The 27,500-nt window shown below is 42.4% G+C and overlaps 3 protein-coding genes across 6 annotated transcripts in view; all 3 read left to right on the top strand.

The window, feature by feature from the left end:
• LOC108267507 (copper chaperone for superoxide dismutase) overlaps positions 1-4,649 on the top strand; it is a 10,361-nt gene extending 5,712 nt beyond the window's left edge. Inside the window, exons 7-8 of the mRNA XM_017471615.3 lie at positions 742-845; positions 1,032-4,649. Coding sequence (XP_017327104.1) covers positions 742-845; positions 1,032-1,188 — 261 coding nt within the window. The 3' untranslated portion in view covers positions 1,189-4,649. The remainder of the gene's footprint in view (positions 1-741; positions 846-1,031) is intronic.
• A 148-nt stretch (positions 4,650-4,797) lies between these two features.
• Positions 4,798-17,348, top strand: rbm14b (RNA binding motif protein 14b). Of its 4 annotated transcripts, XR_001813135.3 has the most exons (5): positions 7,401-7,423; positions 7,755-8,107; positions 10,699-11,701; positions 12,089-14,385; positions 14,809-17,348. XR_001813135.3 is itself a non-coding variant. In XM_017471603.3 (4 exons), the coding sequence occupies exons 2-4, from the start codon at positions 7,759-7,761 to the stop codon at positions 12,390-12,392; spliced, it is 1,656 nt and encodes a 551-aa protein (XP_017327092.1). In that variant the 5' UTR covers positions 4,798-4,864; positions 7,755-7,758; the 3' UTR covers positions 12,393-17,348. The 4 variants fall into 4 exon arrangements, 3 of the variants coding, with proteins under 3 accessions (XP_017327092.1, XP_017327093.1, XP_053537465.1); XM_017471603.3 differs by lacking the exon at positions 7,401-7,423 and adding an exon at positions 4,798-4,864 and having other exon boundaries at positions 12,089-17,348; XM_017471604.3 differs by lacking the exon at positions 7,401-7,423 and adding an exon at positions 4,911-5,230 and having other exon boundaries at positions 12,089-17,348.
• Positions 17,349-21,616: 4,268 nt separating this feature from the next.
• Positions 21,617-27,500, top strand: part of actn3b (actinin alpha 3b) — a 31,844-nt gene continuing 25,960 nt past the window's right edge. Inside the window, exon 1 of the mRNA XM_017471600.2 lies at positions 21,617-21,943. Coding sequence (XP_017327089.1) covers positions 21,809-21,943 — 135 coding nt within the window. The 5' untranslated portion in view covers positions 21,617-21,808. The remainder of the gene's footprint in view (positions 21,944-27,500) is intronic.

Genomic DNA, 27,500 nt, shown 5'->3' with positions numbered 1-27,500 from the left:
AGTCAGAGTTAATAAAACAAGGAGCTGGCAAAATATAAATGATTACAGATGAATAGTACCATATTATTACATTCTGCAAGCCTCTTAACCCTCACCTGCCCATAGTGTCCTCACCTGCCCATAGTGTCCTCACCTGCCCATAGTGTCCTCACCTGCCCATAGTGTCCTCACCTGCCCATAGTGTCCTCACCTGCCCATGGTGTCCATTGCTCATAGTGTCCTCACCTGCCCATGGTGTCCTCACCTGCCCATGGTGTCCTCACCTGCCCATGGTGTCCTCACCTGCCCATGGTGTCCTCACCTGCCCATAGTGTCCATTGCTCATAGTGTCCTCACCTGCCCATAGTGTCCTCACCTGCCCATAGTGTCCTCACCTGCCCATGGTGTCCTCACCTGCCCATGGTGTCCTCACCTGCTCATGGTGTCCTCACCTGCTCATGGTGTCCTCACCTGCCCATAGTGTCCATTGCTCATAGTGTCCTCACCTGCCCATGGTGTCCTCACCTGCCCATGGTGTCCTCACCTGCCCATAGTGTCCTCACCTGCCCATAGTGTCCATTGCCCATAGTGTCCTCACCTGCCCATAGTGTCCTCACCTGCCCCTAGTGTCCTCACCTGCCCCTAGTGTCCATTGCTCATATTGTCCTCACCTGCCCATAGTGTCCATTGGATTTAAAAAGAAAAAATTGAATTTGTCACCGTGTCATAGCCCTGTGCGTCACTGTGTGTCTCTGTGGACAGGTGTGGGACGTGATTGGTCGATCGCTGGTGGTGGACTCAGGAGAAGATGATCTGGGAAGAGGAAATCACCCTCTGTCCAGACTAACAGGAAACTCGGGCGAGAGGTGACGAGTCATTTCCACGTTAATCAATACGAGACACTTTTAAAGCTCAGCTCGGAATAATTTCCGGATTTCTACACTGCAAAAAAAATAAATAAATCATACTTAACTTAGTAGCAAGTTAAAATATCTTTTAACAGCGTTTCCTCTCTCTCTCTCTCTCTCTCTCTCTCTCCCCCCCTCTCCCAGGCTGGCGTGTGGGATCATTGCTCGTTCTGCAGGACTCTTTCAGAACCCCAAACAGATCTGCGCGTGCGATGGAGTCACTCTGTGGGAGGAGAGAGATCGTCCAATAGCAGGCAAAGGACGCAAAAAAGTCACCGACACACCAGCTGCCAACTTATGACCACGTGACCGCTCCTTGTACTAATGATACGTGATAACAGATTGCACTTAACCGAGAAGAGACTCTGATAAGACCAGAGAGCTTGTTGATGACTAATCAGTACCTTTTAAACTTCCCATGCAGGCGTTTCTGCTGGTGGTTTCTGTTTACTACCACAGCCATGCACGTTCGAATTCAGATAAAACCGGTGTGCAGAAAAAGAGCCACATCTGTCTCTGCAGTTCCTATGCACTGAACTCCGCCCATTAAAACACACAGCCTTCTCACAGCCGTAAGGGATTACGCCCGCAGTTTTCAATCTCATCTTTATTTACGTCCGTAGCGTACGTGGGATTACCTCAGACATGGGTTTGGACACATTTCCCAAAGAAAAGAACTGAAAAACTTCACTTCAAACACACTTAAGAGAGTCTAAACACAGTATTTTTGTATTCCACCAATAGACATTTTAATATATGTGGCTTTATAGCACTATAGGAACTATAAGAGTCCAACGAGAGACAGACATTTATATCAGAGTTTGATCTCTATGGACCAAAGCAGCTTACTACTTTTCATAACATTTTCTGGGTTCCATGCGCCATCAGCCCAGATATGACTCGTTATTATATCACATAAACACAAAGGAGCATGAATTCTTCGTATTTTTCCGGGTTTTTATTATTAGAGAGAGGTTTACAAATACCTGTGACAAGAATTCACCAAGAAACCTTCTTGATAAATGTTTATTAGTGGAATTCAATAACTGCCTTGCCATGATAACTGAGGGTGCGTCTCAATCAGCTCTCTAGATCAGCGAGTCGGCCATTTTAAGTCGTCCTGTCTCAGTCAGCTCCCTAGTTCAGTAGTCAGGGCGCTGATCAGGGAGTCGGCCATTTTAAGTCGTTCTGTCTCATCGCAAAATCCATCCAGTGCACTGGAACGTTCACTCCCTTAAAAAATCCCACAATGCACCGCAAAAACCAGGGCGCATCGATGCTCACTATGTTCTCTTATTGTAAACGACGTCATGTTCTCTGAAGCCACTCGGCTCGAAAAGAAATGTCGGACGAGCTCTCGGACGACTTCGTCTACAAATGTAAGCAGCTTGTTATCGTTGTTGTAGCTCTCATGATTACTTACGTTAGCTATTTTTAATTTTATTTTACGTTCTATACACAGTTTATATACAACAACTTTGAAGTGTTTAATGATTTTTTTTTAAATCCACTAGCTTGCCTATGATCCTGCTTGAAGCACCATGGCAGAAATGTGTGCGATTAAGCTAGCAAATTTATATAAGGTATAATGTCAGAAAGATATCGCTCCTTCCTTGTTGTTGATAAATGTCAGTACGTAGTCATGTCGCCGGAAATTGAGTTATCAGTGTCCCAATGTGTATTGAGCCAGGGTCCTTACTAGTGCCCCAACTCATATACATCATATACTGATTCATGACCTAGCGAGCTAGGGAGCGGATTGAGACGCACCCTGAGTTTTAAATAATCTGTCCTTTTCCCAGTTTAGTGAAATGTTTCAAAATGTTTATTTGTGGTAATCACATATACAGTACATTTTCAGTGTATTCACTCATGAGTGACATAACAGAAAAACGTTCACTCTTCTGTCAGCAAGTTTGAATCCCAGCAACGCCACCGCCATCCATGACCAGGAGCCAAGACAGCAAAATGAGCTGTTCTCACTATGTGGGTGGGGCATACTCTCTCTCCCCTGTCAATCACAGTGACACAAGCCAATCGCAGGCATGTCATGTACAGTATGAGGAAGAGCACAGATTGCACTTTCCTCCAATGTAGCATGAGGAGCAGTTTGAAAAATGCATCTGGTTGGCTTCATGTGTCAACAAAGGGGGCGGGGTTAGTTCTTTATAATCATGAAGTCAGATCAACTCTAATCTTTGGCAAAATTGGGCTAAATCTTCAGGTTTTCTCCCAGGACTGATGTTAACCCGAGACAGACCACCAGCTTTATCAAGTTAAAAGCTCTTGATTTAAAAAGAATCCATTGTAAACAATATTATAGTTTTTCTATTAATAAATTTACTATCATTTTCATGAGATTCAGAATGTTTGCAATCTGAAAACAAGAACTGGATTGACATGAAACATCCCTGTGTAGTCTTTGATGTTCATGTAATGTTTATAATTAAGTGTATTATTTTCATGCTCCTGAGGCACTGAGAGATTAAAGAGATTTGTAGTGGAAGGTTTTGATTTTTTTTTTTTTTTTACTAAATGATTTATTAGGTTAAATAATTTGACATCTTTTTGAATGACAAAAAAAAAAATATTTTCATGTTTAAAAAAAATAAAAAAAATTAGATCTGGTTCATTTTAGCCTGAAAGCTCTTAAATAGTTGAAAAGATCTAAATGAGCAGAAATCTAATAATCCATGTAAGCCCTAAAATTGAGATTATATGTTTTCAGCAATAATTAGATAAACTCATATTTCCCCATTTTAATGCTCAGCATTTTGTGGTTTCTAATCGTTATGAAGATTCTCGCCTGTGTATCATTCCTTTAATCATTAAATCATTCCAGATCCCTTCCAAGCAGCTGTGTGTACGTTTCATCCATTTTCACTGTTATTCATTTATGAACTTATTCGTTTACCTAATAAACATTTTGTAAAATTATACTGTAGTTGAATCTTATATATATATAAATAATCTTGAGCTCGGGATCTTACTGTCAGTGTGGAGTGTCCGTGCATGTTCTCCGGTTTCCTCACACCTTCCAGAAAGATACCAAAAAAAAAAAAAAAGATCAGTTGCATCTATCTGTGAATGAGTGTGTGAATGTGTGTACATAAATAATTATTGTAACCTTCATACTTTTATCCTACACTGGCACCTTGCATTTTTTTCACTTTATTTTTCATTTTCATTTAATTTTCCATTGACATATTTTTGTAATTATTACTATTTTGTATTCCATGTTGATTATTATTCCTATTATCATTTTTATTTTGTTTCATACTATATTATTTTTTTTATGTTTTTCTTTAAAAAATCTTTAATCTTTTTATTTTTCTTAGGAATTCTTTAGAATTCCTTTCTTATCTGTGTTGATGCTTTGGCAATATTGCATGTAAACAGTCATGCCACTGAAGTACTTGAAATTGTGTGTGTGTGATGCCCTGTGACGGACTGGCATCTCATGCAGGGTGTATTCCCACCTCACATCATGTTCTCAGGATCTACTGCGATCCTGATCAGGATCAAGTGGTTCAGTGAATCAGCAGCGCTCTCTCTCTCTCTCTCTCTCTCTCTCTCTCTCTCTCTCTCTCTCTCTCTCTCTCTCTCTCTCTCTGGTGCACACACACACTCACTGTCTTTCTCACACACCTACAAATTACATGAAGGACTGAAAAATGAAATTTGGTGCTACAGAGAAGCTCTATGTTGAAAGATATGTACATAAGAGTTTGTGACGTAATTAATAAATTATTAATAAAATAATCTACCTGTCTGTCTGTGTATCTATCTATCTATCTAGTGTATGCACACCATGAATGGAATATCAAAGTGTAAATCTCTCTCTCTCTCTCTCTCTCTCTCTCTCTCTCTCTCTGTGTGTGTGTGTGTGTGTGTGTGTGTGTGTGTGTGTGTGTGTGTGTGTGTAAAGAATGAAGAGCGGAAGTAGACCGACCATTTTGAAATCCTGCACCGCCTGGGTAAGATGGAAGATTTCTCCGTTTCTCTCGTCACTAATGTTTCTAATCTTTCTCCGAGTGCATGTAGAGAGAGAGTGTGAGAGTGTGTGTGGTGATTTGCGGTGTGTGATGTGAGGTGATAGATGATTAAATCAGGTTAAATGAACCACTGTATGGAGCGACAGAGGCGCGAGGAGGAGATCCTGAAAATCTTCCTCACACACACACACACACTCACACACTCACACTCATTCTGTGATTGGGAAGCGGAGAGGACATGAAGACAGTGTTCAGGACATGAAGACAGGGGTGCAGTGTGTCGGTGTTGAGTGAAGTGTTGAGAGTGAGAGTGGGAGGAAGTGTTACACTGTAGCGAGAGAGGAAATGGTAACGTTCACGCGCTGTGTCTTGTTGCTGTTGTGTTCGGCGCTATGCTAACGCTAAGCTCACTGGTGTTTCTGGGGAGCAGGAAACGGAGGTTCAGCGCTGCTGGGGGTTTAAACTCGGTAATGTCGGGGGTTGTGGTTGTGAAATGATAAAGAAAGAATAAAGAAATGTTCATTGTTGGGTTTGATCCGGTTTTCCTTCGCTCGTGTTTTGACATGTTTTTCCTCTGTGCATTGAGGAAGTAGTAAAGCTTGTTTACTTTGTAGCGCTGCGTCATCAGATTGCAGTGTTTCTCTCTCTGTCTTTAACTGTCTTTCTCTCGATCTGGCTTTCTTTCTAACTGCCTCTCTCTCACGGTCTCTCATCTATCTATCTGTCTCACTGCATCTATCTATATATCTCACTTTTACTGCCTCTCTGTCTCACTCTCACTGCCTCTCTGTCTCACTGCCTCTCTGTCTCACTCTCACTGCCTCTCTGTCTCACTCTCACTGCCTCTCTGTCTCACTCTCACTGCCTCTCTGTCTCACTCTCACTGCCTCTCTGTCTCACTCACTGCCTCTCTGTCTCACTCTCACTGCCTCTCTGTCTCACTCTCACTGCCTCTCTGTCTCACTCTCACTGCCTCTCTGTCTCACTCTCACTGCCTCTCTCTCACGCTCACTGCCTCTCTGTCTCACTCGCACTGCCTCTCTGTCTCACTCGCACTGCCTCTCTGTCACTATCTATCTGTCTCACTCTCACTGCCTCTATCTGTCTGTCTCTCTCATTATCTGTCTATCCATCTATTTCTCTCACTCTGTCTCTGTCACTATTTCTATCTATATCTATCTCACTCTCTCACTGTCTCTCTATCTGTCTTTAGCTATATATCTGTCTCTGTCTCTATCTATCTATCTCTCTCACTCTCTGACTTTCACTCTGTCTATCTATCACTGTCTGTTTGTCTGTCTATCTGTCTCTCTATCTCTTGCTATCTGTCTATCTATCTATTTATCTTTGACTCTGTTTCTGACTCTGTTTCTCTGTCTTTATCATTCTCTATATCCATCTTTCTCTCTATCTGTCGCTCTCTCTCTCTCTTTCTCTTTATATCGGTCATTATATATCCATCTCTGATGGTCTGTCTTTCTCTGTATCTTTCTCGTGTCTGTGTCAGCAGCTCTTTTGTCTCCCTTTTTCTCTCTCTCTTTCTCTTTCCCTCTGCCTTTCTCTCTCTCTCTCTCTCTCTCTCTCTCTCTCTCTCTCTCTCAGTCTTCCTCTCTTGCCTGAAATCTGTCTAACATTAACTACATTACTTGCGCTATGTAATGCACAAAAGTGTAACCGGTGTCCCGTGTGGTTTAGGAGGTTATTTCTTGGTTTTAGGTAGCGCCGCACAATTAATCGGATATCGATGGCGATTGCGATTTTGACTGCCCACGATTAAATGAACGCGATCGACTGCGATATTGACGTTTAAAGTTCGTCCTCCGCTCATAGAAAACTCCGCTGCAAATCAGTTCAAGCGCTTCCTAAACTTACAGCCAGTCACCAGAAAGTGGCGCAGGGATGACATCATTTTGTACGCCAAAAACCCTTAGCGTTTTAGCGCTTGAGCGGCGAGCCTCGCTTTATCCTCCTGATGATAACTTCCGGGTTTTGGTACAGAATGACGTCATCCCCGCGCCGCTCTATTGGGTGATTTGTCTGCGTCTCTCCTCCTGTAAACACTCTTATTGCCTTTTCAGCGTACGCCTGAACTGTTTTCATTTGCTTGCATATTGTTATATTTGATGCATATTTTCATTTTGTTGATGGCGATTTTTATTTTCACTTTTCCTATATTTTCGGTACAACTGTGTTTATATTTTGCTTCTATGAGATGATGCACTTTAAGCAACAGTCTAATTTGATGCAAAGATTTGAGCAGGAATGCAGCACGACATAGAGATGAAAGCAGCGGTCTGTTTATTTAAATGTGAAAGTACAATAAAAATATGTTGTCCCTAAAATCAGTGAGTAATCATGATTATCATTTTGGCCACAGCCGTGCAGCCCTGGCTTTAGGACTCCTTTTTTCCCCATTTTCTTAAAGCTTGTAGCGGATATTAAAACCCCAGTCAGGGACCGTTGGAAGTGGCAGTGCAGGGTTTTGGCACTGCAGTAACACAACCACAGACACAGTAATGAGGACTGGGACTGCATGGAGAAGTAAATCTTCCACACTGCCGGTTGATCGGGGGTTTAAATCATGACGAGCACAAAGTCCAGTCTTTCTCAGCCTGAGTTGATAAGATACTGCTGTTGGTTCTGTCCTTCCCACAGGTTACTTCTTTTTATGGCTGTGAAGGATTTTATCCAGCCGTGTCGTTTATATGTCCAGTAGTGCAGCGTAATAAGCAATATCATTCCAATAGTCAGAGTAATAAACTTGCGTCAAACACACACTAGTGTTTGGATTGAATGGTGTAGATTTATCGATTACCAAGTGACATTTAAGACAAGTTCTGTCTTCCTCATTCTCCTTTTCCTGTCTCTGCAGCGTGATGGATAAGGGCCATACGGTGAAGCTGTTTGTAGGGAACCTGGCCCTGGACACCACGCAAGAGGAACTGTCCGCCATTTTCGAGGCCTATGGCCAAGTGGTGAGCTGCAGCGTTCTTCGGCAGTTCGCCTTCGTCCACTTGCAGGGAGAGGGCGCTGCCGAGCGCGCCATACGGGAGCTCAATGGCCGAGAGTTCAAAGGACGTAACCTGGTGGTGGAAGAGTCCCGTGGACGGCCGCTCCACTCCACCAAAGTGTTTGTGGGTAATCTGAGCGGCATGTGTACCACAGAAGACCTGAAGGAGCTTTTTCAGACTTTTGGGAAGGTCCTGGAGTGTGACAAGGTTAAAGGTAAGAGAAGTATTTTTAAAAGAAAAGCAAGTAATAAAAGTCCATTCTCAGTTTCACAATCAAATATAATAATAATAATAATAATAATAATAATAATAATAATAGTTGGCATTTTGTACTGGATGCAGGCTACAACCAGCAGCCATGGAGTATAGGAGTGAGTGAGTAGATTTTGCAGTATGGGTGAGGACTCTAGCAGCTGAATTTTGTACATATTGAAGCTGCTGTAAGATAAGATAAGATTTGAGCCAGTCAAGTGTGAAACTCCAAAACCTGATAGACACGGAATGAGTATGTCATAACTTACTGCGTCGAAGGAAGCGCTGAATATTGATGGCCCACAGTCGGGAGAGTGTATAGGGTTTTTCACAAAGATAAGAGCAAGATCAAGGTTCTTAAGAATGGGTGTGACCGTTACCGTTTTAAGAGCAGTAGGGACACAACCTGAAATGCAAACCCTGATGATGGATGGGTGACATGACTGAGTAACAGTTCTTGAGGAGAAGGGCAAGATCAAGCTTGCAGGAAGGTGCGTTCGATTTCGAGATAAGATCAGGTTCATCTCGGTTTGAGGAAGCGTATCACTTCTTGTCTGACTGTATGGAGAAACCGATTTCTCATTAAAGAAACCGAGGAAAGCAACACAGTGCTCCAAAAAACCTCCCCCCAAAAAACCCTGCAGCTGGGGGTGGTTGTGGGAGTTTGGCGAGCTGTGGATGTGTGAACAGTTGCACTGATTACAGATGAAACTTTGAAAGGGATTGTTCTGTATCCAAGCACGTGATCCGAGTACACTAGAGTGTGAACACTAAGCCTGTATAGATGCTCTAGGAGAGCATCTATATTTAAGTGCTCCGAAATCTGCGGCAGACCACAAAGAAGAACGGGTTGATGGAGTGAGTCTTATTCTGTCGGTGGCCGATGATTAAATATCTCAGAGAGGAAGTTGCCGGGGAAGAAGCCTGAAGAAGGGTGCATTAACTAACAGTCAATTGTTGTGGTTATTGCAGTAAGAAACAGGAACATTCTTATTAGGCTTGGTAATGGCAAAACTGAAAATACCTTCAGTGGTTAGATCTTAAACCCCAACCACAGAAACAGAGACGGATTTCAGACACAAACCAGTGGAGTAGATTAAGTCAAATGCATATGGTTCAGTGGCTCAGTGGTTAAAGGCTCTGGGTTACTGATCAGAAGGTCAGGAGTTCACGCTACCGCTGTTGAGCAAAGCCCTTGACCGTGAAGTTCTCAGATGTATAAATGAGATAAACGTTGCTCTGGATAAGGGCGTCCGCCAAACGCCGTAAATGTAACCGCGAGACCACCAATTTGAGTAAGTGACTCAACGTTGTATCGGATAAGTCTTCTAGAACTACCAGCCAGCTAGGACGCTTAAACCTGGGTTATTCTTGCGTTTAACTACTCGTACTCAAAGATGGCTGCTGCGTGTATCCTGCGGTCGTATGGAGCGGCACATCCTCGAAAATTAGCATCACATGACACGGTCTCCGCAACCGACTAAACAAACTAGCCTTCTGTCTCAAATTGCATACTCATGTTTTATTCTAGACCGTTATCGAGTAGTAAGGATTTTACAAACCTCTCCTGTCGCCTTCAAACCTACCCGAAGGTCCGTCTCGAATTTTCTGGATCTTCTAGATGAGTAAATACAAGTGACTGGGAAGAGCAGAGTTTATGATCTGAGATGAGCGCAGAATGGAATATAAAAGAAACAGCGCTCGTCATTGTGTGAAACTTTGCTGTGCATGAAATCACTATTTTATGGGGGTTTTTTCGGCTTTGAAACCTGATGGACCGGGATGTTTTGTTTCTGATGTGCCATCTATTGATTGTCATTTTTAATCCCGCAGATGTACATGAAGTATGTACAGGCAAGTATTTTAATAATCCCACTTGCATTGCTGCTGCATCGTCATGGTGAAGAAATAGTTAAATGCGCAGTAGGTTTGCGCAGTTATGCTAGTGATAGGATTTGAAAATCTCTCCTGCTATTCTGCCCACTACTAAGTGAGGACCACCAGTTGTGGGATTAAAAAAAATTCCAAAAATTCAGTTGCTTGGTATGTCTGGTAGGCATACCAGAAAATGTCTCGTTTAAAATCTGCCTTCAACGGGACACTCTTAAAGACTTAGATGTTTAGACGGGGTGGGGAAGAAAAAAAAACACACGAGAAGTGAGAGCGTTTTCATACTTGGCCCTGGATGCTTGAGTCCATGCCTTGGCTTGCTCCTGAGCTCCCGAGAAAACTGTGAAAACATTCATGCATGCTGGTTTTGTTGATTCTCTGAATATGGAGGAAGATCAGCAAAGGTTAAGAGAACGATGGCTGTATGTTCGGTAACTTTGTTCAGCATCTGCTGTACAGTTTATAAAATGAAATTCTGTTCCAATTTACAAAGCAGCTAATGAAGGCATGTACGAGCATTTTACGAGCCGAGCCCCTTTTTGCGATGAGAGTTTAATATGTTTGGTGAAGAGTGAAGGCTCTTTTTGAGCCAGGCTGCAGGTAGGGATTGATACATCAACCCCCTTTTTTACTCAATTACAGCCTGGCACTCTTCTTCCACAGGCTATGCCTTCGTGCACATGGAGAACAAAGAGGACGCGCTACAAGCCATTGAAGCCTTGCACGGCACCTCATTCAAGGGACGTCCACTCTCTGTGGAGTTGTCCAAAGTCCAGCCCAGTAAGCAGACCCCGACTGGAAAGATCCCTTGCGTTAGTTGTGGTAAACAGGGTCACTATGCTGGTGAGTGTCCCTCTGGGAAACCCGCTCTGGAGCAGTACCAGAGTCAAGCGGCAGTGCTGGCAGCTGCTGCCGCTGCCGCTGCAGGACTGCCACTTCAGGTACAGCAGAGCGTCCACAACTCGGTCTACAATACCACGACCTTCGACCCCACCTATGCTGCTTTGACTGGCCTGACTGCTGCAGGAGCGCGAGCGGAAGGAGCAGCCGCCGTTGCACCTGCTGTATACGGCGCGCTAGCTAACCAAGTTTACGGAACAGTCGCTAACCAGCTCTATGGAGGCACGATGGCTAATCAAGCTCTTAACTCTGGGGCCAGCGCAGCTGCTGCACAGGTGTATGGATCTCTTAACCCTGCCCTCTATGGCCAGGTGACAAGCGGAAGTGTTGCAGCTGCTGCAGCCGCCGCCGCTGCCTACGGGCCACAGGTTTACACGCCTGCAATGGCCAACCCTGTGTTTTTAGCTGCAGCACCTAGCATGGAAGTACCTGCAGCCGCTGCTGTAAACCCAGCCTACACGGTAGCTTCAGCCATCTACACAGCCAGCCCGGCTTACAGCGCACTGGGAGCGGCTGACCCGACGGCCATCTTTGAAGCAGCAAGGGCTCAGTACTTTGCACAGGGACAGCAGGTGCTAGCAGAGCAGCAGCAAGCTAGTACGAAATCTGGGGAAAGGGACAGGAGCCCGCTCAGAAGATCAGCACCTCTGCTGCCTGACCCAGTTATGAAGCCTTTCATGTACCAGAGGGCAAAGCGCCGAGCACTACTGCCTACTCCTGCAGGCCGGGAAGAGGCCGCCGCCCAGGAAGAGGATCTTCTTGCCAGGTGGGTTTAGCTTACTGGTTCTAGAGGAAAGGCAGAGTTCTGGTAAATTAGCAAAACTGTATGCTAGGCATAATTACAAAAAAATACAGCAATATTTACTATACAATATATTGTTGCTTCAAAATGCCATCGTCCCTGAGTTCCATTTGGAAGTGAATAGAGCAGTTTGGGATGAGTGCCAGGTTCCTGTAAACGTAGAAATGATTTAAATATACAATCTCATAATCTCATAAGCTATAAGTAAAGATTTAGCAATTATGGTGATATAAAAACTTTTGTATTGGCACGTCTACACAAAATGAGCATTTTGACACTGTATTGGACTGTTTGGTACAGATTTACCATTTGAGTCTGGTGTGTGTGTGTGTCTCTGACGTTCTCTTTCAGGTACTACGCGGAGTACTATCAGCAGTACCAGCAGCTCGCCCAGTACCCACAGTACCCCACGGTTCATTATCAAGCCCCAAGCCCACTGGCGGCGATGTCCGCCATCCCCACGCTGTCTGCCGTTCCTACCGCCCTCGACTCGCTCAGGCCAGTGCTGCCCGCCGCCCCCGTGCCTGCCACTGCCGCCATCGCCGTGGCAACATCCCGCGTGTATGAGCCGCCGCCGATTCCGCCGTCGCGCAAGGAGCCCCTCCTGCGCCGCTCCGAACTCGCCCTGCACCCTCCCGAAACGCCCTTTCGATAGTGTGCACTTCCTCCCACTGCCCCCCCCCCTTCTCTCCTCGCGCCATGTCTCTGACTGTGTGTGTGTATGTTTTGTGTGTGGACAGAGTGTGTCTGTGGTTTCTGTAAGTGTGGGAGAAGTGTGTGTGTGTGTGTGTGTGTGTGTGTGTGTGTTTGTCTGGGTGCCTTGGCTTTTAAGGACTGGAACATCTGACTTTGGTCCTGATCACACACCCGGTGTAGCGAGTCAGGGTTCGAGAAAGGGAACGTGCACACTTTTAATCATACACGACTTACAATGTAACGTTTCAAATCTCAAACCTTAATGCTGTAGACAGCTTTAAGGTGTAGGCTAAACTATTAGCCATGTGATGCTTTATGTGTGTGTTTTTTTTAAAAATATATTAGGGTATGAATGATCCTGTACTTGAGAATTTTTTTTTTTTTTTTTTTTTTTTTTTAAAGATTTGCTTGAAATAATTAGTGGAAATATAAACCATTTGATGTTTGTCTGTACATAAATATATAAACACACCATATGAATTAGCTGTCGATACATCACGTTTTTTTTTTTTAAATGAATGTTTATTCCCCGAGGTGTGTGAAGTGCCAGGACCAGGGTTTGACACTGTTTTTATGTGTGTGTGTGTTTGTCCTTTGCGTCTTCGAGACAGTGTATGTGTGTTGACGTCAGTTGCATTGGATGCAATGACCGAACGACAGGCACACACGTGGATCAACACACACACATGCATTTAGGGAAAACTGCCTTGATTTTTCTACCACAATACATACACGCACCCTTCACATCCTGAGAGAAAGAGAAAAAAAAAAAGATCTTAAACGATCAGTTATGATGTGTATCACTCCTCCCCATCCCACGGCACCCCTCCTGAAAGCTGAAAGACACTGTGAATCCTCTCTGCTTTTATTTGTTTTAATGTAGCTACGCCAATCAGCATGGTGAGAAACAGGGATTAGAATCATTTGGGAAAGATAAGATGGCTAGATGTGCCACGTTAGCTGGGATCGGTCCTTTTTAGCATGTTGTTTAGGCAAATCGGACCTTCCGTTCATCGACTTAACTGCCATTTTGCATAGAAGAGGCATTTTGGAAATATCTTATTGATGATTATCATGTTTTTTTAATGAAATGTACAAAATGGGACTCAAGCATCTTAAAAAAAAAAAAAAAAAAAAATCTCCGTAATCTTTGTTTACAGCCATGAATGAGAAGTAGCTTTTTATAGAATGAACGTTTATAGCCAAAATCCCTTCTTCTTCTTTTTTTTTTTTTTTCTTCTTTTTTTTTTACTTTTAAACTCAGTGGCTTATTATTCTTATGCCTTATTAGAGAAATGTATAAAAGTGTGCTATTGTTTGATTTGTAGTCTTAAAAATGTGAAACTAGATAGAAGTTAGCACAACGACAGTGCTGTTTGTGGTGGGGGGGGGGGGATTAAAGGAAATGGGAGATCAGTTTCTTTCAGTCTTCTTTCCCATTCGCTGTACAATATCACTAGACTGCCCCTCATCCATCCTCCATCTCTCTCTCTCTCTCTCCCTCTCTCTCTCTCTCTCTCTCTCTCCAACTTTCTTTGCATCTGTCTTTAACTGTGCCATCGATATCATCATGATCTACCTTACACTTACCTACAGTACACGATGAATGAGCAGTGTTAATGGGAAAATGTCTTCATTTGTGTAGTTTGTATGTACAAATACTATGGAATACTAAGGGTTTATGCATGGGCTTTAGAAAAAAAATATAGTGTAACCAAGTATATAATTATAATAATAATAATAATAATGATAATAAAAAAGTTTGATCCTTATGAAAGTAAAGGGAGAAAAGTTTTTTTTGTTGGATTTTGTTTTTTACCGTTTTTCTTTTTGCTGATGTTTCATAATTGTTTTTCTTCTGTGAAACGACCAGACTCAAATGAATGGGAGCCTTGAGAGGAAGTGAAAGGACTAGAGACTGCCCCCTGTCCCTCTTGGTTTCTGTGGATGGGGTAAGTTGGGGGTGACCCTCGCTCTGTCCCCTTAGCTTTACCAGCCCTGAAGGAGAGCTGCACTACACAACGCTGCACCCTTTGAGTAAATAACTACCCAGCGTCACGCTCCTAAAACCTCCACAATGCGAGTTTGCTACACTGGCCGATGTTTAGTTGCTTTTTTTGGGAGATCAGCACTGGTTTGGAGATGTGGTGAAGCTTTGTGTGTACCACTTAAGTGTTGTGCAGTGGCTCTCGGAGACCTCGTACCTGACCAGGTCTTGAGAGTTGTTCAGCTGACGCTTTGGTTTCTGTGATTATGTTGGATGTTGTGCATGTTATATTTTGCCTTTTTTTCAAAAACAAACAAAAAAATTTTTTTTTTTTTATTCCAAATCCCAAGAGCGAAACTTTCTGACTCCACTGTCCCGACTGAACTAGGTCTCCAAAAGGAACTGTGGACGCCGTTGGTGGGGTGAGGACAGTTAGCGTCGCGCAATGCACAGGAAGCGCTCTCTGTCTCCATGCAGGTAAAAAAAGCACTGTGCTTCGCCCCACCCCCCTTCCTCTCGTCCACCTGATAGCGCCTGCGCCTGTACCGAACATCTGCTCTTCTCCCCCACTACCCCACCTCCCCCTCTAGTCTCCACTACTCTGTCAACATCACCACAGCCAATGGGGATCCTCAGTGGGCCCAAGTTACGCCACAGTACTTTGCTGAAAGAAAACACTGACCGGTTTTGCTTCGCAGCTTGAGTGACAGCAGGGGCTAAGAGTTTGCTGCTGCTTCTGTTGGGCTGATATTCATGTTGCTGTGAGTGAAGGGTGAATGTGGTAGTGCCATGAATGAAGACTGGGTGAATGTTAGCAGATATAGCTGATGAGTAAATGTGTGTGTGTGTGTATGAAGTGGTGGAGTGATTGACTGAAGCTGTTGCTATAGTGACGAGTGCTTGGGTGTTGGTCTGTTCAGCGTCTCAAGGCTTGGCAGATGTGGACTTTGCTCAAGAGCCCCACTGAGTACATCGCCGATCTCGCTTGTCCCTCCAACTCTTCCTTTACACCCTCCCTTTTTTTTCCTCCCGGCCCCCTTCCTCCCCCCCAGACCTTCCTGGAGTTTGTTCGCCGTACACACACAGCTTGCCGCCGTCCTCGTCGCCTTCCCAAAACCGGCTCTCGAGTTTGTTCAGTGTTATGCACTTGCTGCCTAACCGCCTGAACGCACCCCTGAAACTCCCCCTTTGCTGGACATGCTCTGTCAGGCTCTTAAACTGATAGTTCACCCTAAAGCAGCATCAGACTCTGTAACTAGAGCTTCAGACAAAAACGATATACGGTTTTGCCTTCCCATCAAGTAACCACAAGTTTGATCCCCTCAGCCGTCCGTGGCCAAGAGTCATAACTGGACCAGTGTGGCTGCAGGATTTCAATCCAGTCAAGCAGGAGCCACACCTGATTAGTCGATTGAAAGCAAGGATCAGTTGATTTAAAAAAAGGACGCAACTGTGACGTCTGCTTGTTTGGAATGAAAAACCTGCAGACACACCATCCCTTTGCTGATCAGATTGGATACCTCTTACTCTAAGGGGACTAAACAAAGACCCTTCTAGGTGGACCCTTTCCCTACAAGTATGCCGTGTTAATCAGACCGACCGTAGCCGCATAATGGGTCAAATGTCTGTTGGATGACGGATGCAGAAGAGAGCTCTTCAATGTGAGTTCTGCCTTCTCATGCTGCATGAGCAGGAGTTCAAAAAGATCTGGTGGCTTCATGTGTCTCGCATCACCCATGTAGTTTTTTCTTCTCCTTTTTCTTTTCTTTTTTTGTCTTTTGTCTAGAGTTCTAGTTACCGATTCTGAGATTTTGGGTGGAAAATCACTTTACCGCCCTCCTGTTGGGTTCTTAGTGTAAATCACTGTGATTACACATTGACCGTTGAAAGCCACCCTTCACCCCTAGAGGGTGTGTTCGTGTCAGGTTTTGTTCCAGAAGACCTAATCCAATCCACTAGACATGAATTAGGTAAGTCAGGTCTCCCTTTTATGGGTAAAAACTGGAACAAAAGGCACTTTGTGTAGATCAGCTCTTTTGCAGGTGTCATTAACTGTCTTCAAGTACCGTCCACGCAAAGTATACACCAGATGTTGAGTTTATCGATGAGCACGTAAAAGGGAAGCGAGTGGGACTCCAGGTGTGTACGAGTGCAACGTCTGGTGAATACTGACTTGAAGATTAGTGAATTTGGTTGACACTTGTACCCCGACGTCGTTTGTGTCAGGGTGTGCCTACCTTAAACCCAGTTCCTCTAAACTCCTTCTGAAGTGTTGTAAGTTTTGTGCAACGAGTCTTGTTTGAGTTTTCAGCGGACACTGAGGAGGACATCTCAAAATAAGAACACTGATCTTTTGACCAGCTTCTGAGCCTGTCTATAATTTATGAGTGGTTTTTTTTTGTTTTGTTTTTTAAAATTGAATGTTACTAGCCCTACACTTTTTTTTGTATTTTTATTTTTCAAAGGGTTTCTCAGGGGTTCTTTGCACAATTAAGGGTTCTAGCTTCCAAAAATCTGTACCCAAGTGGCGCTTTTTCTGAAAGGGAGATCCTCTGTCGTAGGGTTCTACATAGGCTACGATCACAGCGCAAGCTTCACCGCACAATTCCAATTTTTCTTTTTCTCAGATTAGATCTGTCTATCTTGCTGGTTCATATCCGTAACCACAAGTTGTGCATCTCTCATCTAGAACACCCTGCGTCAATTTCTTGGGTCACTACATTATCGTGTAGTGGGTTTGGTAAGTTCCAGTTTAGCTCGAATCATTTGCCCAAATATCATGGAAATCACCAATTTCCCCATCCTTCCACTCGATGATGATGATAATGACAACGGCATGAATTCCCAGTTCAGTTAGGCGTCCAATCTAGGACCACATATGAAAGATTCTCAGGTCAAGATTGTATTTTTTATCTCCATACAGTTCTGGGGGGAAAAAAAAAAAAAAAATGAAATCTGTCATAATAAGGCAGAAAATCTGATTTGGGTCACTTCAACCTGGTGATGTGAACGTAGCCATAGAACCCAGAGAGGCAAACTGAGAAATCCTTACGGTTTTATATTCTAACAGCATAGATCCACACTCTTACACTGAGAACAATGTTTAACAGACCGCCGTGAGGTCAACTGTGAAGACCTTAAACCCTTCATGTGGAAAGATGTGTAAGACAAAACCTTCACTAAAAACCACCTGTAAGTCCAGTTTGATATTGAGGCTGTGACTTTCTCATAGCCGTGTTCATACACACCCTTGTGCTGTGTCGTAGGATTTCAAACAGCTGAGTTGGCAGGAAAACTGGTCCTGAATTTCCCTGCCATTTGAGAAAGGATATACAGGTAATTAAAAAAAAAAGAAGAAGGGGCTGTATCAAGGGCATTCAACCACAATTTGTAAAGATCTAGTTACAATAAGTTCCTTGCATATAAAGGTCAGGATCAGCATGAAATATTATGAACTCGATGAACTGCATTCAGATGAATGATTTACATAAATGCATGTGATTGCCTGGGGCAAGGCACAGATGATCTGCTAGAGAAGCCACAATGGTTCATGTTTAAACAGTAGAGCTGCGCTACTACAGCCATTTTTATGATTTTTTTTCTATCTATACACTGGACAGTACTCCTCGGTTGTATTGTTCGCGCCTCTGAAACACTTTGCTGTGTCCGCATCTGGACCTCAGTCTTCCAGTTGATGACCCCTGGGTTAACGGCATGCTGGTTTATCCCAATTAAAATTCCTATATAGAACCCTACACATGTGGGTTTGCCCTTTTAACAAAACATTTCAAGTACACAGCCTTAAGAGACCTAGAACCATCAACCTATCTAAAGAACCCACGAGAAACCCTTTTCCCATGAGAGTGCGAAGAGAAGAAAATACAGGTGAGTATTCTCTAACGTATGACGGAATATCTCACACAATATCTCAGCATGACCGGAGATCTGTGCTTACTGAGGAAAATATCAATGTTTCTATGGAGTGCTCCTCGAGAGTGGAGTTTAGTGTGTTAACACTGACCTCTGACCGCAGTCTTAATGTTTCCTACACATTACACCAGAGACTCTTTCCTCAGCTTGATGTTCTCTAACAGCTAAATGGCTGCCCCCTACTTTTCTCCTTTTACTCTAAATGTGCACATTATCACAGAGCACTGCTTGTGGTAGCATTTTCTTTAGCCGTTGCTATAAGTAATCCAATTTTTCCCCCCCAGTTATCTACCTAGTTGTAGCTTTTTGTACATTTCCCCCCCCCCCTAGCAATTCATCTTCAGTTCAAATATGGCTTCTTTTTTTTTTTTTTTTTGTGACGATACACAAAGCGTTGTTTTGTCACAGGGATTAGGGTGTGTATTGCCCATAATTATAATACATCGGAGATGGTGGGGTAAATGCATGCTCTATAATAATGTTAACTGCACAAACTTGGTGACTGGATAAATGTAATTACTGTTCTACATCAGCTTATGCATACACACAATTTGTTGTCGCATGCAAATCTATAATAAACTAGTCCTATAAGGAAACGTGTGCGTATTTGTTTGTTTTTCTTTCTCCTCTAAAGCTTTCGCATTGCTTCGGCATGACCACAGCCAAATGTATGTTAGCAGGTTACATCATTTTGTTCCATTGTCACTCCTAGTGCTCTGTTTCCATGTTCTATTTTAGAAGATGAGTTTAAAAGACTGAATGTCCCAGAAAAAATATCCCCCACAGCACTCAAGATGGCTTCGCGCATACAAGTCCCCATGTCTAAAATGGTCTCCTACTCTCTATTTCCTACAAATGCCAAGCGACTATAGGTTTTCTGTACCTTTTAGAAGACAGCAACAGGACACACAAGCTATGAGTAGTCGACAGTAAGCAAATACTTAGTGTCCAGGAATGTACTACAGAAATTTTCGTTATATTCATAAATATAACACACGTGTTAACAACTTAATGCTTAGGTCTGATACATACAGGAAATACTCTACTCTGATTTTCCTCTCACTTGGTGTCAATACATCTGATCAGAATATTATTGAAAACTAGGCTTTCTCAGGAACATTTAAAATCATATTTAATATTTAGGGTATGTTTTGGCTTCATGACGTTACTCATGATTTTTCCTGGTGACATTTGGTCCTCTGCTCTTATCAGTGTACGTGCTACCTTTAGGTCATATCCTTAGGAAATACACAAATTTAATTCCCTCCAAAATTCCTTTAAAAAGGGAAGAAGAATAAAAAGCACATTTAAAAAAGTATGTTTTAAAAGACTTGCAGTGTTACCTGTACATTTGAGGATATATTTCAAATTCTGTACGTATTCTAAATGGACTAGTATCCAAGTAGCTCACCGAATACCTGCCTGTTGATGTTCCAACAAGTCATTCATCAGAAATCCCTTCTGTTAAAATACAGAAATAAATAGAAAGACACCCATCCTACCCTCCAACATATAGGCCTATATGTCTTGTCATTTTATTCCTTTAATTTTTTATTCAAAGTATGGCATTATTCTTTCGGTTCATTTTTGTTTTACGTTCAAGTATATTAGGATCTGCTTGTCTTTTAACAGCAAGGGATATAATGTAATTTCACTAGCTAATTGTTAAGTACTTTGAGCTAATAGACTATGTGGCCAAAAGTACCGTATGTGGACACCTGACCATCACGCCACAATCTGGTTCTTCCACAAACTGTTGCCACAAAGTTGGAAGCACATACTTGTCTAGAATGTCTTTGGAATCTGTGGCATTATAATTTCCCTTCAATGCAACTAAGCAGCCCAAACCTGTTCCAGCAGGACAATGTCACTGGGGACAAAGTGAGCTCCATGAAGACAAGAAAAAAATTGGAGTGGAAGAACTGGAGTGTCCTGCACTGAGCTCTGACCTCAACACCTCTGGGATGAACTGGAACGCTGAATGCACCCCACTAATGCTCTTGTTGCTGTATGGACACAAATCCTCACAGCCACTCTCCAAAATCTACTGGAAAGCCTTCCCAGAAGAGTGGAGGTTATTATAACAACAAAAGGAGCGACCGCTTTTGAGAATGGGATGTGATGGACAGGTGTCCATAAACTTTTAACCATATAGTGTATGTGTACAAAATAGTTCTGTTAAATAGTTGATTAGACCAATTACAACAATAAAAGGGGTTCCTCCTTCACAGCTCCAGGATCCCCATTTCAATTCTTTGCAATCATCTCCCTGTGTCCATGGGTTTCCTCCTGGTTCTCTTGGTTCTTTCCACCTCCCAGAAACATGCTGGTAAGTGGACTGGCCTCTCTAAACTTCCCAGATGGTGCTTGATGCCCTGTGATGGGTGTATTCCTGCCTTGTGCCCAGTGTTCTGAAACCCTGACTATGATAAAGAGGTTACTGAAGACGAATTAAGATGAATTATTATCCTACACAGGGTTGTAGGGAGGCTGGAACCTATTCCTGGGGACTTGGTGCACAAGGCGGGGGACACCCTGGACAGGGTGCAATCACATCGCAGGGGAAAATCAAACACAACGAACAATTTAGAGATGTCAATCAGCTTACAACACCTGTCTTGGACTGGGGGAGGAAACCGGAGTACCCATAGGGAACCCCCGAAGCATGGCGAGAACATGCAAACTCTGTGCACACAGGGTGGTGGCGGAAATCGAACCCCAGAACCACCCTGGTCCGAGGCAAACGTGCTAACCACTTAGCCACCATGTTGTTGTTGTTGTAGTAATAATAATAATAATAATAATAATAATAATAATTACTCTACATGCATTCTCCATGCTTTCAGCCACAAATATAGTGCACTTGAGAGTGAATAAGGTGAAGTTTCAAACCCACGAAGAGTTTACTAATGGTGAAACAGCCTGAGGTCTCTGCAGCAGTGGGAAGCCACATGGTTCTGGTTACACTTTGTCTAGAAGCAGCTCTGGAATCAGTGTCTCCAAGCACTTTTCTATTCAAGCCAGCTGAATGTAAAGTGTGTGAACTGACCTTAAAGCAGTGCCTTACCCAGCTCTGGATTTCTGGCCATTCCAAGGGCAACAGGTGTCCTCCGGTGGGCGTGGCCGCGTCTCTTGGGCGTGTCCGGGCGTCTCTTCCCCGTCGTTAAATTAGCCACGCGCTGATTGGTGGATTAATTTTAGCTCCGCCCACGTGACCATTTGGGGGTGCTGAAGTCGCAGGGCGCTGTTACTTATTGGGGAGCGGTCACGTGTGGTGCTCTTGACCAGGACAGGAGCACTGGACAGACGGTGTCCCGCATCTCCACACACGCAACTCCGGACAAAGTGGAGTCTGGCCCTCGCCTCCTCGGTCACGACACACACGCGCTCACTCTGAACTTACAGAAAAGTTGAGAAAAACAAGTGGTTTATAGAGGGATATCGGAAGCCCTTTGAAAATGACGGCTGTCGAGACGCAAGTGCAATACAACACCACGTACACGGTGATGACGACGAATGAGTACATGACTCAGGAGGACGACTGGGACAGGGACCTGCTGCTCGACCCTGCCTGGGAGAAACAGCAGAGGAAGGTAGGTCTCAACAAAGCAACAACAACAACAACAACAGCCCACACAACCTGAAAGCACATGCACGCAAATAAAGCCACATTTCTACTCGTACAGGAGTGTAAATAAACTCAGGGTGCTGTATTTGACCCGTTGGTCTCACAGCTGTTCACTTCGTTCCAGAGACTCTAAACTCCTCGACGTTTGATTCAAGAATGACTCGCTCACTGATTCGATTCTGAATGGAAGCGTGCGGGATTCGATTCATTTGATTCACCAATTAGAAATGAACGAATACAGCTCATGCACATGAAAAAAAGATGACATCATTTTCCTGTGTATTTAGTCATGCATTAGACTAAACCTGCACTGACTCCCTTTCACTAACATTGTAACTCTGACCCTCATGCATTAACATAAGAATATAGAAGAATATATTTATTGCCCAAATACTGAAAAAAGAAATAAAACTGTGAATCGATTTGGACGAACATGAGGAAAATGCTGTAAATGTCCATGTAAATATGGACCTCCCCTTACATTTTAGTTCGTGATGTTGATTTTTCGAAACGACGCTTTTAATGCGTAGGAAAAAAATGTTCGTGTACTTCATTATAGTAACTTCATGTTTGCGACTCAACCTTTATTTCAGGAATAGCCTACAAATCATATGAACACTCTCCAAGTCATTAAACACACAATTAAAATAAAAAACGTCTAAAAATAAATAAATAAATAAAAATCTAGATCTGTTGTAAATTCTTAGGAATTGATTCAAAGATGAGTCGTTTGATATGAACCGATGCTTCTGCGAATCTATTGGGAGTATTGCAGCATTCTCGGTGTTGTCTTGCCGTGTGCACCCCACCCTCGCTCTACACCTCATGAACTGAGCGACTAAATATATCCAGCCCTCCAGAAACGATATTAACACACACGTTAAAAGCCTTACCGCAGATCAGTAACGCACACGGCTGTACGTTCATCCTGTTCTACACAATGTGATGAAATGAAATGTGTTGAAACACTAAGCAACACATCGTCTGATTTAGGGATTTCTGATATTCACGGACTGATGACTTATCGTTTAAAAGTCTCACATGGTAACGTTGTAGTAGATGAGTGTTTATTTAACCGAAAGTTGAACCAAAAGGGTTATAACCTGGCTACACAGGCTTGGTAACCAGGAGCAGTTTAACTGAGTGTCACAGATGCCACCGAGTGACATCAGCATGTTCATACCAGGAACTGAGCAAACCACAGGTTTATGGCAGCATGCGTTTGTTTCTGCCAGAAATAGAAATGGGTGGCATTTATTACCTGGTCATTATACATACGCTACATGTTCACACGTATGTATAGTCTGTGTCTAGCTAATAAAATGTCTAAGAAGTTGTGCCTGTTCAGAAAGGAGGCAGAAAAATGTCCTGTGTTATTAGCAGACTGCATTAGAAAAGATTTTATCGCATTAGAAGTTACAAAAATACAGTCCATCCTTTATACATTGTATAAAAGTCAGTGAAATGCGGTAATCACAGATATAAACGAATATAAACGTCCGACACAGCCGTTTAAAAAAACAATAGTTTTAACCTCTGCGATATAAAAGGCACGTTTATCCCTGCAGTTTGTTAACAGCTAGAAACGTTAGATCTGTAACTACTGAATGCTGACAAAGCAGAAAAAAACAGGAATCGACGAGAGACTGCTCGCTGTTTTCATGGACCAACACTTTTGGAATTTGCTGCCGTTAATCAGACAGTCAGGGAGTATTTTGTGTTTGTTTGTAGCTTATCCATCCTTCATCCAGACCCATTTATTTATCAGTTTGTTCCTGTACGTGTTTAACGGTTTCATGTCACGTATCAGCAAACGAACTTTCCAAATGAAGCTCTTTTTGTTTTGTGTGTTGCAGTCAAGTCACTTTTATAAAATCCATCGCCGTTTTAAAGAATATATATATATATATATATATATCGATGTTTATGAATACTGTCTGTTAAACCATCTGCCCCAGGGCGCACACACACCTAACTCTAAATAGGGTTGACAGAGGTGAAAGATCTCGACAGATGGCTGTTCTCAGAGAGAGAGGCTTGGAGAAGTCCAGGGCTTCATTACACTCTACGAATAAACATGTCCTAAAAATAATCCCAAACCTTACGTCTGTTCCTCCTCCGATATCCCTCGTTCGTTCTCTCCATCCTCACTTCTGTCGCTCACTCTCTATCACTCTTCCTCAGCAGGGCAGAGTGAGAAATAACGACATGAGAGGTGTCGTTATTACAGTTAGACTGGTATATGAATGATGAGGTGTGTTTTTGGCTTGTTGTTGTTGTTGTTTTTTTTAAGAACATGAACATACTGAGATGTCTACAGCGAGGCTAAAACGTAGCGTAACACTTGGTTATGTTTCTCTGCTAAGGAATTAGCTGCATTAGCTGATCTGTCCTGGTGGCGTGTAAAGGCGCTCCCTCCCTTTTAGTGTCTCGGTGTCGGCGGTTTTGGACCAGAGATTCCCCACACACTCTTAGCTATGTGGAGAGCAGCTTCAGGAGCTGATATCATGATATGAATATAGAAAGGGCATCATTTTATGGTGAAATGAATATGAAAGGCACCTGTTCTTGCCCCTACTGACACATTTCAACACACACACACACACACACACACACACAGTAAAGTCACAGTACTAAGGAGGTTGCTAAGACACTGTTGTTGTTTTTCTTTCTTTCAAAGAGCTATGCTTTGAATTCGATTCGATTAAATCTCAGTTCCTCGTTTGTTCCTCATGTTGCGACTGTCTGACCAATCACGTCGCATTCCGTCAAATCTCTTGCTCTCGGCTTCCCAAACAGGCTAGGGGACTAAGGTCAGAAATAAACGATCACTAGATAAGGAAGGCTAGACTTATAATAGCCGTGATCGTGTCTTATTCCGATGCACACAGATTTATCCGTTTGTTTGCATAGTACAGTGTGAAATGGTGTGGGGGAAAAATGAAACGTATCTTCTGTTCATCTGATTAAAAACACTCAACCGGTCGAATGATTGTGAAATCCGTGATAATTATTTCGGCCGTGATTTTCTACAATCCCCGAAGCTTCTTCGCGCCTCCACCGGCGACGACGGCACAGGCAGCAGAAAATAGCCGTGACTTTTCTCGGCGCAGGCCCGCTGTTGACTTGTAAATTCTGAGCTCCAATTCTAATGTCCGGGCCTTTAAATAGCAGCAGGTCTCCAGTATCTCTCCCAGCATAGACGTGCACTGTGAATGGGATTAATTCGTTAAATAAAGCCCCTTGTGGTGGATCGGTAATGTCTGTTGGACAGGTCCGGTGCTGAGCGCTGTCATTTAACTGAGTAACGTCCATAACCATGATGAGTTTTGGAAATGCGAGACTTTTGCGCTGATAAATCGGAGTTGCATCAGATTTTACTGTAGCATCAACGAGGCGCTGATGTGCTGAAGGTTAAAGGATGGATATACAGTACAGGATCGTACAGTACACATGCATTTCACTTTCCTTCCTCTACAGTCGAATTCAGCGTTCCAATTAAAGTCACTTTTGGTAAACTATAAATATCCGTCGAATAGCCCAGACCGAGCTCCTTATTAGTGTGTAGAACTGTGTGCACACAAGGGAACAAATTCATTTAGTGAAGTGAAGTAGAGCAGTCGTTCAGTGCCAGTCAGTGACGCAGGAGAGGTTCACGTCCAGGTTCCTGGCTGAGTAGAGTTACAACATTTCCAGTGATTAGTGGTATGTGTACAGCGTGCAGTTTATGGGACGTGGAAAGCCTGATTTCTCATCAAGGCTCGACAGGCATGCTCGTTCAAAATAGTGTGTGACACTTTTGAGCTTGGCTGTAAGGTTGATTAGGTGTGTGTGTGTGTGTGTGTGTGTGCACGCACTCAAAAGATCATTTCATGTTGCCTCCTATTTCAGTTTGTTGTCTGATATACAGCCTCAGGTACAATGTGCAGTACTGCAGTTCTGCAATATTAAGTTTTAAGGAAACAAAAACAAATGTTTACCTCCTGATTGAGCGATTAAATGTTTATAGTTAAATATTTTATATTTACATGCATGTCGGTACGGAGCAAATATATCAAACACACATAGTGTGAGAAAGTATGCAATCAATACATATGTCTAACATGTGACATCATCTTAGCTGCTTTAATATATAATATAAAAAAAAAAAAACCCCAACAACAAAAGAATAAAACATAGTCCTAGATACATATGTGTTAAAAACAAAAATGATTTGTTTGATTATTTTTGATACCATGTTAGTTGCATTACTGTACTTTAATACGCTTGTATTTTAATAACATCCCAGATGCATATCTGATTTAAAAATACTTATTTATTTATTTGTTTGTTTGTTTTTGATATCATATACATTGTGTTGCTATACTTTAATATAGTAATATTTTAATAACCTCCCAGATGCATATATATATATTTTTTTTTAGAAATTATATTAACTTTCTTTCTTTCTGGATTTTATTTATTTATTTATTTATTTATTTATTTATATCGGATACCATCTAAGTTGCTTTAATATACTTTTAATATACTTATATATATTTTTTAAAATCTCAAAACTTGATGCATTTTTTATTATATATTAACTTTATTAATTAACGCATTATTTTTTTGTTGTTTTGTATGTTATTTTAATATACTTTAATATAATTCTTTACAACACATCCCCAATTTAAACGTTTGTAAAAAAAATAAATAATTATAAATAATAATATTATTTATTACTAAATTACTAGTAAAAATACTAAAGAAATAATATTAACATTATACATGTATAAAAATTTATATATACATATATATATATATATATATATATATGTTTGTTTGTTTGTTTGTTTGTTTGCACGAGATATTATTTATCGTTGCAGATTAGTGCCATTGTTAGAGCTTTCAGTTCCACTTCATTTTTTCGTTCCGTAAAGGTTTGACCTTGTGACACGTTCACCTTCGTGTGATTGAGTCAGGCAGGAACACACTGGTACAGAATATACGCTATATATCAGTTTCAGTTCTGTCATAGCAATATTCTGCGTATCACTGCTGCTATTTTCCACCTCTCTCACAGCGATATACGATATCGCGCCTCTGCTCTGTTCCTCTCTCTCACCAAGGGGGCTCGATACCTCGGTGGTCTCTGGAGTCTCACCTAACGCCAATATCTTTGATATCTTTGATATTTAAGTGGCGGTTTAGACTCTTGTTTCATTCGTCCAAGGTCAAACACACTGGCTATATTTATGATAATTAGCTCAGGCGAAGAAAAAAAAAATCCACCTCGAATTATTTCCGATTTATTAAAGATCAGGACACTTTTATTTTTGTCCATTAATGACAGCAGGTGTTAATGTTTTGAACATTGCAGCTCCAGAAGGTTAAAGGTTAAGTTCCCTCAATCACTACTGTGGCTTTCTATCTACAATAATACCAAAAGCACAGAGGATGTGATAGGGCTGAATGTGAGGAGCTTCATGCCTAGATCTCAAGGGGACGTTGTAGAGGAAAAAACGGTGTGTGTATGTCCATGT

Source organism: Ictalurus punctatus, chromosome 7, assembly GCF_001660625.3.
Source record: "Ictalurus punctatus breed USDA103 chromosome 7, Coco_2.0, whole genome shotgun sequence".
Classification (NCBI taxonomy): Eukaryota; Metazoa; Chordata; class Actinopteri; order Siluriformes; family Ictaluridae; genus Ictalurus; species Ictalurus punctatus.
Note: the sequence above shows the minus strand (reverse complement) of the source record. Positions and strands in the feature narration are given on the sequence as shown.

What these genes read in the sequence shown, in the direction of transcription:
- rbm14b (XM_053681490.1), top strand. An exon ending in GGAGTGTGACAAGGTTAAAG is followed by an intron (nt 8,108 to 10,698) that starts GTAAGAGAAGTA and finishes CTTCTTCCACAG; the next exon opens with GCTATGCCTTCGTGCACATG. An exon ending in GAAGAGGATCTTCTTGCCAG is followed by an intron (nt 11,702 to 12,088) that starts GTGGGTTTAGCT and finishes GTTCTCTTTCAG; the next exon opens with GTACTACGCGGAGTACTATC.